The following is a 12,299-nucleotide window of genomic DNA, read 5'->3' as shown; positions in this document are numbered from 1 at the left end:
GTGTACTGTGTATATTTATTATGTATATATAAATATATACTCATACAGTATATATTTAGAAAATATTTACATGTGTATATTTATATTTATATTTATATAATTTATATTATATATAAATATATTTAATATACATATATAAAAAAATTCTTAAATATATACATGCATGTGTGTGTATTTATATATAGATAATAAATATAAACAGTACACACACACACACATATATTATATAAACAAAAACTTTTATGTTGGATGCGATTCATCACGATTAATCGTTTGATAGCACTAAATATAATGCAATACAATATATAATATAATATAATATAATATAATATAATATAATATGAACGAGTCAGCAATTATAGTGTTCACAAACCATGAGTACACAAAACATGCATATCTTAACAGTTATTCGGCGACAGAAGTTCTTCAGTAAATGCTCTGACGAATTGAGTTCATTCAGTAAAGTATTCATTCACTGATTCAAACTCACTGTAAAACTAGTAATTCCAGGGTCTTTTGAACGACTCCTTAAAAGAACAGTCTTATAAGAGTCACTCGTTTGTGAAACAGTTCTGTTCAACAAGTAAATAGTTCGCTAAATGACTCACTAAGCGAACCGGCTTACACTGGTCGAGCTGTATGTTAATAAACCACTGAAAAGAATCTACTCATAAGAATAATTTGCTGGTGAATCGGACTACAGTCGCGAGGTATGTTTGTTTTTACGTGCTGCAATACAACTCAATACACGATCTTTTTACATCATCTTACTGAATTTAGCCTACAAGCTCAAGAAAAATATTAGTGCTGGGCAACGATTAATCTCGATTAATCGCATCCAAAATAAAAGTTTTTGTTTATATAATATATGTGTGTGTACTGTGTATATTTATTATGTATATATAAAGACACGCACATACAGTATATATTTTGAAAATATTTACATGTATATATTTATATTCATATAATTTATATTATATATAAATATATTCAATATATCAACATATATTTATTAAATATATACATGCATATGTGTGTGTATTTATATATACATAACAAATATACATAGCACACAAACATATATTATGTACACAAAAACTTTTATTTTGGATGCGATTAATCGAGATTAATCGTTGCCCAGCACTAAAAAATATATAGAATGTATTCTGCTGTGGCGCTGTAGATTCAGCGAGAGTTGCGTAAACAAGCGGTGTATAATGAAAACGATGAATAGTATCCTACTTCGAACATAACCCAAGTCTTTCTGTGAACAAGTACTCTTTAAGAAAGCATTATGGTGTTGTGTTTAGGATGTTGTCACCTGTAAGGTGATGGTGTAGATGTAAACTCTGCCTTTCTCCCACCCTTTGTAGAAGTACATGGGAGCTCCGACAAGGAAAAGATCCGTCAATCCATCGTCATCCAGATCAATCGGTGCCAGCTCACTTCCATAATACGATCCGATCTACAATTCACCAAAACACACTCTGTGAGCATTTGACATGCACATACGTTAGGCCATAGTCTATGTATCTGTTTTGGGTAGTTTCTAGATTGTATTAACAGGGCTGCCAACTTTTGAGTTCAACTTGGAGTGAGAATTCCCACAGCGGGTTGGGTGGGGTAGTTTGGGGGGGAATTATTTTGTTTAGAGATATATATATATATATACACTACCGGTCAAAAGTTTGGGATCAGAACGATTTTTAATGTTTTTTTTACAGGAGTTTCTTATGCTCATCAAGGCTGCATTTATTTGATCACAAATACAGAAAAAGATATAATATTGTGAAATATTATTAGGATGTAAAATTATGTTTTTCTATTTTAATATACATTAAAATGTAATTTATTCCTGTGATGCGCAGCTGAATTTCCATCATCATTCCTCCAGTCTTCAGTGTCACACGATCTTCAGAAATCATTCTAATATGCTGATAAATATGTGGGAGAGCGTTGCTATTGAGTGACTATATTGTATTGCAACAGGTAGCACTTCAATGTTAATGTTGAATCAAGACTAGTTAGTACATAATTTATAATTAAAATGGTTTAATAACAGAATTTTGTTATGGTTACACTTGAATTTGTTATAAAATAGATGAAGGATGGTAAAACATAAACAGTTAATTGTACCCAGCATGTGTGTAAAATGTTACCTGAATTAAGAGAGAGAGAGAGAGAGAGAGAGGGCAGAGCCCCAAGAAGAGAGCGCCAGCAAAGAAAAGAGGCAGCAAAGGCAAAAGACAGAGCAACAGTTACAATCTTCTTTCATCCCTTCCTTGACCATGTGACTAAAAACCAAATGTGAGACATCCAAACTGACCAATCAGCAGATTACAGCTTCTCCCACTGTGCAAAAGTGTGACAATTATCCCCTGATGTATACACATGTTGGCCTACAGGCCTTGATCGATATCAGCACCTCTGTGCCTTCAGAAATGCCAAATGTTACTCAAGATAGATTTGGGGCAGGAAAGCAGAAGTCTTTGATTATTTTTGACCCTACAATGTGTAGTTTAACTGAAGGTGCTTTTGACTGCATTAGAAAATGGAAAAGTGTCAATTGCGTGAGTCTCACGATGAATGCATGAGAGTTGGCAGCCCTGATTATTAATGATTGCTTAGCGGTTGTTTACTGTCCCACCTCAACTCTATGCGAGTTCCTCCTTCATTGTAAATTTGAGGGATTTTCTCACCCATTTTCTCATTCACTGTATGATAATCATAAGTGTGATCAACCACAAGACTGATGGTTTGAGGAATCATTTATTATGTTTGTAGCACAAACTATGTGGTATGATTGGAGAAGCGATGCTTTTCGAAACTTCAAATCATTTGAATCAATTTCTTGCCAAAACGATTCACTGTTTCGGACGATGAGCACGATGAGGACATTTGTACAGTAATGCAATCAGTATATTTAAAATACATTTCATACTAAGTATAGTTACCAAAAAAAAAATCAGTCCAAGTGCACACATCCAGTAGACAAAAAGCTCAATGTGGGTGCTCCACCACACAAGAATTTGAACCAAAAAAATCTAAGTAGGCACACCACAGCTCCAGAAAATACTAAGTATAGTTCAAATCTATTAATATATTTACTGACAGATAACTTGAGTCTTACTGACATAAAAATTATAATTAAACTTTATTTGGAGTACTACTTCTGCATTATGCACATTTCATCCTGCCGGCTTTACAAACACCAGAAAACAGGAGACGCACTTTATCACATTCCCGTCTAAGTGCTTTCCTGAGGGCTCACACATACACACAGTCTGGTGCATAACAGGTTGATGGCTAAATGAATGTTGTGGTCGGCGACCGGCAGCGTTTGAAACAGTAAGCGTTTATTGTGTGCATTCACTGCAGGCCATGCGTACACAAACACACACACACACACACACGTGCAGATGAGATGCACATGGGCTGCAGAGACGCCTGCCCATCTGGAGCGGGTGACTGAGTCTAGACCTTCACACGCTGTCTCCTGTCCACACACATGGTCCGCATTAATCTACTGATGTGTATCGGTCTTTAAATGCAAGATATTTAAAGTGTACCTGAAGTGTATTGCAATAGTTCCAGTAAAGCACAATCAAATACACTAAGTATTTGACTACTTCCGCACAATGAAAGTGCATTAAGCACAAAATTAGTTGTTCCAATTTAGCAGAATTTAAGTATACCAGTTTAGTATACTAAAAGTACAAAAGCAGGGCATTTTATTAAGCACATAAATATGAAAATGTATTTGTAGTATACTTAGCATGAAATAAATGTATTTCACATACATTTAAGTATATCTCTTTCTCATTAGGGTATATTAAGACCATGCATTTTACTGTCAGATGGACAAATACACAGTTACTGGAACTTTAGTTTAACATTTAAATTTTTAGCATTTTAATTTTAATCTACAGCCTGTTTTTCTATTGCATCAATGATGGAAGACACATTGTGCGGCAGGTTCTTCTGAACTTGCGTTTCAACCCTGAAAGTTCCTGCCGGCTTTACAAACACCAGAAAACAGGAGACGCACTTTATCACATTCCCGTCTAAGTGCTTTCCTGAGGGCTCACACATACACACAGTCTGGTGCATAACAGGTTGATGGCTAAATGAATGTTGTGGTCGGCGACCGGCAGCGTTTGAAACAGTAAGCGTTTATTGTGTGCATTCACTGCAGGCCATGCGTACACAAACACACACACACACACACACACGTGCAGATGAGATGCACATGGGCTGCAGAGACGCCTGCCCATCTGGAGCGGGTGACTGAGTCTAGACCTTCACACGCTGTCTCCTGTCCACACACATGGTCCGCATTAATCTACTGATGTGCCTCTCCAATCAAACACGCCACCGTTTGAGAGAGAGAAGGTATGATGGAAAAATGCAGACAGATGGATTAAGGAAGCAGTCAGGGGAAATGTTCACACTACTACACTCACTAAACAATTGCGGCACTTTTACATGCACTATTTCATGCAAATTAGCCCTATTATAGATTATTGACAAGACAGCACTATTTCCATGGAACAATTAACCATGGAATGTTGTTTAAAAGATTGTGGACGTTTTGTTCTGATAATGGCAGGAGTAATTTATCAAAAGATGGAGAAGAACATTATAACAAGGCTATTTTTGCAAGGACTCATGGGCTTTTTCATTCGTGCAATTTCATAATTTTCTGCGGGTCGTTGCCAAGGCATAGGTGTATTACATAGGAGTAGAAAGTCTTACATTTATTGTCATGGCACTAAATCTTATATGAAATGTGAAAATGAATATCTATAAATATCTACCAATGATGCCAAAAATCTTGTCAGGTACAGAACAAGAATCATTAGATGACATTAAAAGACTCTATTTAAGGATCATTTTAAATCTTTACCAATCTTTGCCACTATCCTTCAAACCACTATTTTACCCATTTGTCAGCTATACGTTTTTAATCATTTAAAATATAAAAAAATTTTGTATTTAGTCATTTGTATTTAGCATGTTAGCAGTAAAATTGATACATTTTGACATTTTATTTTCACAGAAGTTATTAGAAACATTGAAGTAGACACTTTATTTGCACTTTCTCTCTCTCTCTCTCTCTCTATATATATATATATAATCACGTTATTTTTTACTTTTTATCTTATGTCATTTTGCTTCTCGAGTAAATATATCTTGATCTTAAGAATAATTTAGATATTTGCACTGGACAATGACTAAATTACTGAGGAGGAAAATCACTTGTTTGTGCTGTTGCCAATTTATCCTAGTGTCTGTAAGTACTCTCTCAAGTGTGCACACTAGAAATCTTGGCAACAGGCAGGTGGCTACAATTTGGCACTTACATAAAGTACCAAAAATTATTATGGTACTGCCATGCATGGCTCAAAAATAAATATTTTTACTTGGTCTGCCAATATTTTCACTGTCCCCATTTTTTTTTAAAAAGTAAATTTTTAATGTTCATATGCCAAAACAGATATTTATTTCTTCATTTAATGTCAAGTATCTTTGCAAAGTATATATACGTTTTTAATTTGCAGTAAGCCTCACTGTTGAGCCCTGCCATGTTTGTTACCATGGTATTCGTGGAAGTACCACGTACTACTTGGAAGTGTAGTGTGTACTTGTCTTTACCTGCTGTCCGTAGAGTGAGTACAGTATGGTGAGGTTGCCGCTGTTGGTCAGTGTAAAGATGACAACTTTCCCCGTGTGGTTGAATCGAGGAGCTCCAGCGACATACAGCTGACCGTGCTGAGCCGAGACGACTGATGACACCATGTACCCTAGAAACAAGATATTTATTTCTTCATTTAATGTCAAGTATCTTTGCAAAGTATATATACGTTTTTAATTTGCAGTAAGCCTCACTGTTGAGCCCTGCCATGTTTGTTACCATGGTATTCGTGGAAGTACCACGTACTACTTGGAAGTGTAGTGTGTACTTGGCTTTACCTGCTGTCCGTAGAGTGAGTACAGTATGGTGAGGTTGCCGCTGTTGGTCAGCGTAAAGATGACAACTTTCCCCGTGTGGTTGAATCGAGGAGCTCCAGCGACATACAGCTGACCGTGCTGAGCCGAGACGACTGATGACACCATGTACCCTAGAAACAAGTGTCAATTTATACATTATACACACAGTAAATATGATAAATATTGCCTACTGGCTTAGAGAAAATACACAGTACAAAAAAGCATTAATAAAAAAATGTTTGAGACTAGTTATGAAACTCACATGTATTTTCTTCCTAGTTTGGTGCTGGTTAGTTAAGTAGCCTTAAATGTCTTAAAATTAGTCCATGCTACATATGTAAGACCTATGGTAGCTTGCATGGGGAACAGACTGAAATGTATGTCTTTATTCATTGAACATGTTTCTTTCCGTACCTAATGATTCCTTCCTTTCAAACTTGGCGGGTCATTTTTGATTGCAATGCATGCAAAAACCAATGCCGACATCCAATATGGTGCACCACATCTTCATTTGGTGAGTTTTACTATGTGCATGCATAAATTAAACTGGTAAAGAATAGAGTGAACATTCTTAACCATTTCTTTTATGTTCTACAGGAGAAAGTCAGTCGTTTTTGAACTTGAGGGTGAGTATATATTCATTTTTGTCAGTCATGGAATCAGATCCTCATTTGGTACTGACCAAAACCGTTTCTTACCCAGATATGCTCCATGGTTCTTCAGTTCCTCTGGGAACTCTTTCATGTACGAGGACTTGGGCGGGATGACTTTACCATGACGGGTCTCTTTCAGAACAGCTCCGTTCCAGTCATATGCCCCAACGGCACCAACCAGAATACCATCCTTTAAGAGAATGGTTTGCATCTTCAGTTGTTTACATTTACTTTTAACATAAACCATTGCACTTTTATGAAAGGGAAATGCACGTACAGTCATAAGTGAAAGAGAAAAAAACACAGTGTTGAATCAGAGATCTGGGTTCATGTACCTGCAGTGAGAACTCAGTGAGTGTTCTGGGATGATGACTAATGGCCTGGCAGTGACTTCAGCGGTATAGAGAATGCAAACAGAGAGTTTTGCCAAACCTCTCCTGCACCAATCCTAGAGCTCCTGCCAAAACTCTGCACTGCATTAACATCTGGGACTTTAGTATTCAAATCCATAAGGAACTGCCCATTCCCAACCAATACCACCACTACACTCAAATACGCTTGGTCATACTGTAGTCCTACTCCAGTTCAGACTGAATGTCCAGTACTAACTAACTAAATGAATGACCCATGCACAACTCAAACGGCACAATGCTAGAAAGTTGTAAGAGGTTAAGGGAATTGCAAGCAGTTGCTAAAGTGTTGGTTTAATGGGTTTCTACGCAGTTGCATTGTGTTATTTTAGTACAATTTATGTAATATTGCAGTATTTATTCATATTTTAAATTAGCTTGAATGTTTCCAGTTTTCATTTCATTTGTAGTAATTTTATGTGCTTTGTCAATTTGATTAATTTTGTTTTTAATTTTTTAGCTTTAACTTTATTACAGTATTTATTAATATATTAAACTAGCTTTGATTTTTCTATTTTCAATTTTAATTTGAAGTTTTAGCAAGTCTTTTAAGGTTATTTGTCTATTTAATTTAATTATATTTCTATTTAGCTTACATTTGTTTTTATTTAAGTTGTAGTCATTTCAGTCTGTCGCCAATGCAACATTTCTATCTTTACGTTTTTCCATCTAATATTTACATTTTATTTTATTTCAGCTTTATTTCAATTACTGAAAAAGTTTTTTAGTTTTTTTTTAGTTTTAGTTATTTAACAATAGCAACTCTGTTACAACAAAGTTGTTCTGGGTGGTTGCTAGGGAGTTGCTATGCAGTTTCTAAGGTGTTCTGAGGGGGTTTTAACATGTTTCTATACCGTTACTTAGGTGTTTCGGGTGACTGCTTGGAGTAGTTTTTAGTGTGTTGCTAAGGTGTTGCTATGTGGTTGCTTACTGGCCCAAGTCAAAAGTGTCACATTTTCCCCCTGTTTAAATAGATTTTTTCACAGTTTTTTAGTCATTTAATAGTTTAATTCTCCAACATGCATCGTACTTCAAATGTAAATTTTATATCAGCCAGGTTTTGAACAAATTTTTAAAAAAGTTGCTATATAGGCGTTTTCAAGCAGCAAACCATGAAAGTCTTATGAAGAAATATTAACCACAGAAAACCACTATTCTAAAAATGTATTAGATATTCCGAGGGAAACTCTGGCTTGAAAATGCCAGTTATCTCCTGCTGTTTGGACTATAAACTGAACAGCTTCGTAGTGACAATTGGCTTAGTAAACACCACTAATAATACACTACACAAACCATATTCTCCAAGAGGAAGACTCAGTCAATTTGCAGTTTAATGCACAGGAGAGGTATTTTCCATACAAACGGTGGTCGTGTCAGGGATCTGGACCACACTTTGTGATTAAGCGGACAGAAAAGTCTCCGGCTTTGATATCCTGGATGCATGCGAGCGAGAGCAGCAGTCATCTGTGAGTCTGACTGGAGGCCTAAAACTCGCTGCGCTCACTGCCAAAGTTTTCCTCATGCAATGTCGACGTGGACACTTTGACAGAGTTCCATGGCACATTTGCACAATAAACTCTCTCCAATACACTCTCTGTGTTGTTCCATTCGGTTTTTATTAGCAGTGCTTGCAAAGGCAAACCCCTGAACAAACCCTTAATATACCCAGAATATTAAACTTCAGTATGTAACGTTTGTGCTAAATAAATAAATAAATAATGCCTCAAATTGTGTGGATTATTGAGGAAAACACTAGCAACCACCCAGAACACCTAGCAACCATCTAGAAATGGTGTAACCATGCAAAGTCAGAAATAACATAATTTTGAATTTCTGACGAGTAAAAACCATTCATGTCTTAACAAATTGGCAGTGGTTTCAATAGTTAAATGTAGTTAGGTGACATTTTGCCATTTATAATGTAATGTTATTGTGGCTATGCACTCTGTCTTTGCTCTTTAATATTTTGCAGGCGCATAAAGAGGATAATTAATGTGACTATGTTTTATTGTCATCAACATGAACACGAACATGGATCCATTTCAGCATTTTGAGCACTAATAACTAATAATTTCTGAGACAGCTTGGAGTAGATTAAAGGTAAAACAAACCAAAAAATATATAATTTTACTATTACATTGAAATATTTAGATGTATTCCAATAAATAAGTATTTCTTGAAAGGAATTTCGGTGAAAAGAAATGTGCAGTTTTCAATTATATTTTAAATTCATCTTATTTTCATATTTTCCCTTCATTTTAGTTAAAGTAATTTTGTTGTGTTTTTGTCATTTTTATTTTATTTTAATGTCTATTTCTGTTTTATTTAGTTTGAGTTATTTTAGTACTGAGAAATGTTACACACACACACACATATACTGTATATAACGTGCTTGGCTTTATATAAATGTTACATAAATGTAGCACAATATGCTGCCTCGTAAGATCCTTCTTTTATCAAAAATCTCAAGCTGCAACATGCTTTGTGGCGAAGGCAATCCCAGAATGCATTGCAGGCTCAGAGATGCAGACGATGTGAGGTAAATGTTAATTCTAAATTAACTCAATATTTGTGTTTTCTTTGGATTTTAATGCTTGCTGAAGTCCCACGTTGTGTGCTAATGTCAAACTCTATTGGAATCAATTGTAATTGCTATTTGCATGACACACTAGGCCTTTTGAGTGATCCAAATCAGTCACTTATGAGATTTTATATCATTTTCGTTTTTGATTCTATTCAGTTTCATCTATTTCACCAATGTAGACATCTGACAGCAAGGTTTTGGAAAAGAGTGTATGAGTTTTTCTAGGCCTGGCAGCTCTTTACGTAACAAAAGCAGTGAAATCTAGTATGCCATGTCTATGTCAGCGGCCCAAGCTAATAAACCAACTTCCAAACGTTTTATTTCCATCTGATTAGGTTTTATTTACTGCAGTCTTGATGGACGCCGAACTCTTTTCCTTATAAAAAAAAAAAAAAGTAATTCCTTTAAAAACATTTGCAGCCACAAGCAAATAAGGCCTTTACAAATACAGTCACATGTCCAAGTGTGCACATAAAACACAAGGGCACGTGTGTGAGAGTGTTTGTGTGAGGGTTCCTCGCTCGAGGAGCCTAATTCAACAAAACCATATGTGTTCTCTGGACCTCGTTCCCTGGGAGAAGTCAAGAATGAAAAAAAAAAAACTTTCCGAGACGTTATCTCCCATCTCGAATTGCCACTGTCAAGAGCGGTTCCTGGAATCCAACAGTGAAAGTTATGAAAAAAATGCTATTTTTCTTTGGGTAAGTTGTCCTTCATCTAACACAAAAGGAGCCCCAGACCTTCAAACCCCTCTCCTGCATGAGATTACTCAAACCGAGAGGAAAGGCGTGAAAAATAGTCTTCCCTCAGAAGCCGGTCTAAACTGTTTTCATGCCGCTCACAGCATGTGGAGCGGCTTCAAACATAAACAAGCCTTATTTTAATTGAAAGAGTGGCGTTCCATGCTTCTGTCGGGGCCTAAAAGGACGTGCCTCAGGTTTGTTTTCCCACTGAGCGGTAAACGAATCAATCTATCAGTGACTCTTTAGTTTGACTGATTCCGTAGTTTCTGCTCCAGGCTAATGGAAGAGCGTTAAAACTTAATCACAGAGTGCAAAGAGCAAAATAACAGCATTTCATGCACCTCGCTGAGGACGTAATATAATTCTCCGCACATTAGCGCTGTTGTCAATATTTATATTTCTTCTGTTTGGAACGGATGAAGACGCACTCACCTCTACGATATGTGAGGAGAATCCAGCTTGAGACATCTGCAGACCAAAGGCCGTACCGTTCTGGTTGGTGCCTGCAGAAAAGTCAAAAAATACTAAGAAAACTAGACTGTGGTGGTAACAGTGCAAACATCACTGCAGTGATACTAATGTGCTGCTAATGCTATGCAGTTGCTAGGGTGTTCTGAATGGTTTTTATGTTGCTATGTAGTTGCTAGGGTATTCTGGGTAGTTTTAGATGTTGCTATGTGGTTCAGTTTTTTTTTTAGCACATTCCTATTTGGTTGCTAGAGTGTTGAGTATTTTTAATATTGCTATGCGGTTGCTAGGGTGTTTTCTGAGTTGTTATGTTGCTATGTGGTTGCTGGAGAGTTCTGAGTGGTTCTTAAGTTGCTATGCAGTTGCTAGGGTGTTCTGAATGGTTTTTATGTTGCTATGTTGTTGCTATGGTATTCTGAGTAGTTTTAGATGTTGCTATGTGGTTCTGAGGGGTTTTTAGCACATTCCTATTTGGTTGCTAGAGTGTTGAGTATTTTTTATATTGCTATGCGGTTGCTAGGGTGTTCTTTCTCATTTTAGATTTTGATATGTAGTTTCTAAGGTCTTCTGAGTTGTTTTTATGTTGCTATGCGGTTGCTAGGGTGCTCTGAGTGGTTCTTATGTTGCTATGTGGTTGCTCGGGTGTTCTGCGTGGTTTTTGTTGATATGTGGTTTCTAAGGTGTTCTGAGTTGTTTTTATGTTTCTATGCGGTTGCAGATGTGTACTAAGTGGTTCTTACGTTGCTATGCAGTTGCTAAGATGTTCTGAGTTGTTTTTATGTTGCTATGCGTTTGCTAAGGGGTTCTTATGTTGCTATGTGGTTGGTGGGGAGTTCTGAGTGGTTCTTAAGTTGCTATGCAGTTGCTAATGTGTTCTGAGTTGTTTTTATGTTGCTATGTGGTTACTACGGTGTTCTGAGTGGTTCTTATGTTGCTATTCAGTTGCTAAGGTGTTCTGAGAGGTTTTTATGTTGCTATGTAGTTGCTAGGGTATTCTGAGTATTCTTATGTTGCTATGTAGTTGCTAGGGTGTTCTGAGTATTTTTATGTTGCTATGCGGTTGCTAGGGTGCTCTGAGTGGTTCTTAAGTTGCTATGTGGTTGCTAGGGTGTTCTGCGTGGTTTTTGTTGATATGTGGTTTCTAAGGTGTTCTGAGTTGTTTTTATGTTGCTATGCATTTGCTAAGGGGTTCTTATGTTGCTATGTGGTTGCTGGGGAGTTCTGAGTGGTTCTTAAGTTGCTATGCATTTGCTAATGTGTTCTGAGTTGTTTTTATGTTGCTATGTGTTTACTACGGTGTTCTGGGTGGTTCTTATGTTGCTATTCAGTTGCTAAGGTGTTCTGAGAGGTTTTTATGTTGCTATGTAGTTGCTAGGGTATTCTGGGTAGTTTTAGATGTTGCTATGTGGTTCTGTTTTTTTTATAGCACATTCCTATTTGGTTGCTACAG

The 12,299-nt window shown here is 36.5% G+C and overlaps 1 protein-coding gene across 1 annotated transcript in view; it reads right to left on the bottom strand.

Annotated features, from left to right (window-relative positions):
* The window catches only part of LOC107738627 (integrin alpha-11-like), a 50,918-nt gene that overhangs the window by 17,770 nt on the left and 20,849 nt on the right, over positions 1 to 12,299 (bottom strand). The window contains exons 10-13 of the mRNA XM_016550409.1: positions 10,814 to 10,884; positions 6,690 to 6,834; positions 5,974 to 6,122; positions 1,322 to 1,465 (exon numbers count right to left, since the gene is read on the bottom strand). Of these exons, the coding sequence (XP_016405895.1) occupies positions 1,322 to 1,465; positions 5,974 to 6,122; positions 6,690 to 6,834; positions 10,814 to 10,884 (509 nt within the window). The remainder of the gene's footprint in view (positions 1 to 1,321; positions 1,466 to 5,973; positions 6,123 to 6,689; positions 6,835 to 10,813; positions 10,885 to 12,299) is intronic.

This window comes from Sinocyclocheilus rhinocerous, unplaced genomic scaffold (genome assembly GCF_001515625.1).
Source record: "Sinocyclocheilus rhinocerous isolate Xijiao unplaced genomic scaffold, SAMN03320098_v1.1 scaffold401, whole genome shotgun sequence".
NCBI classification, from domain to species: Eukaryota; Metazoa; Chordata; class Actinopteri; order Cypriniformes; family Cyprinidae; genus Sinocyclocheilus; species Sinocyclocheilus rhinocerous.
This window is presented reverse-complemented; position numbering and strand designations above follow the sequence as displayed.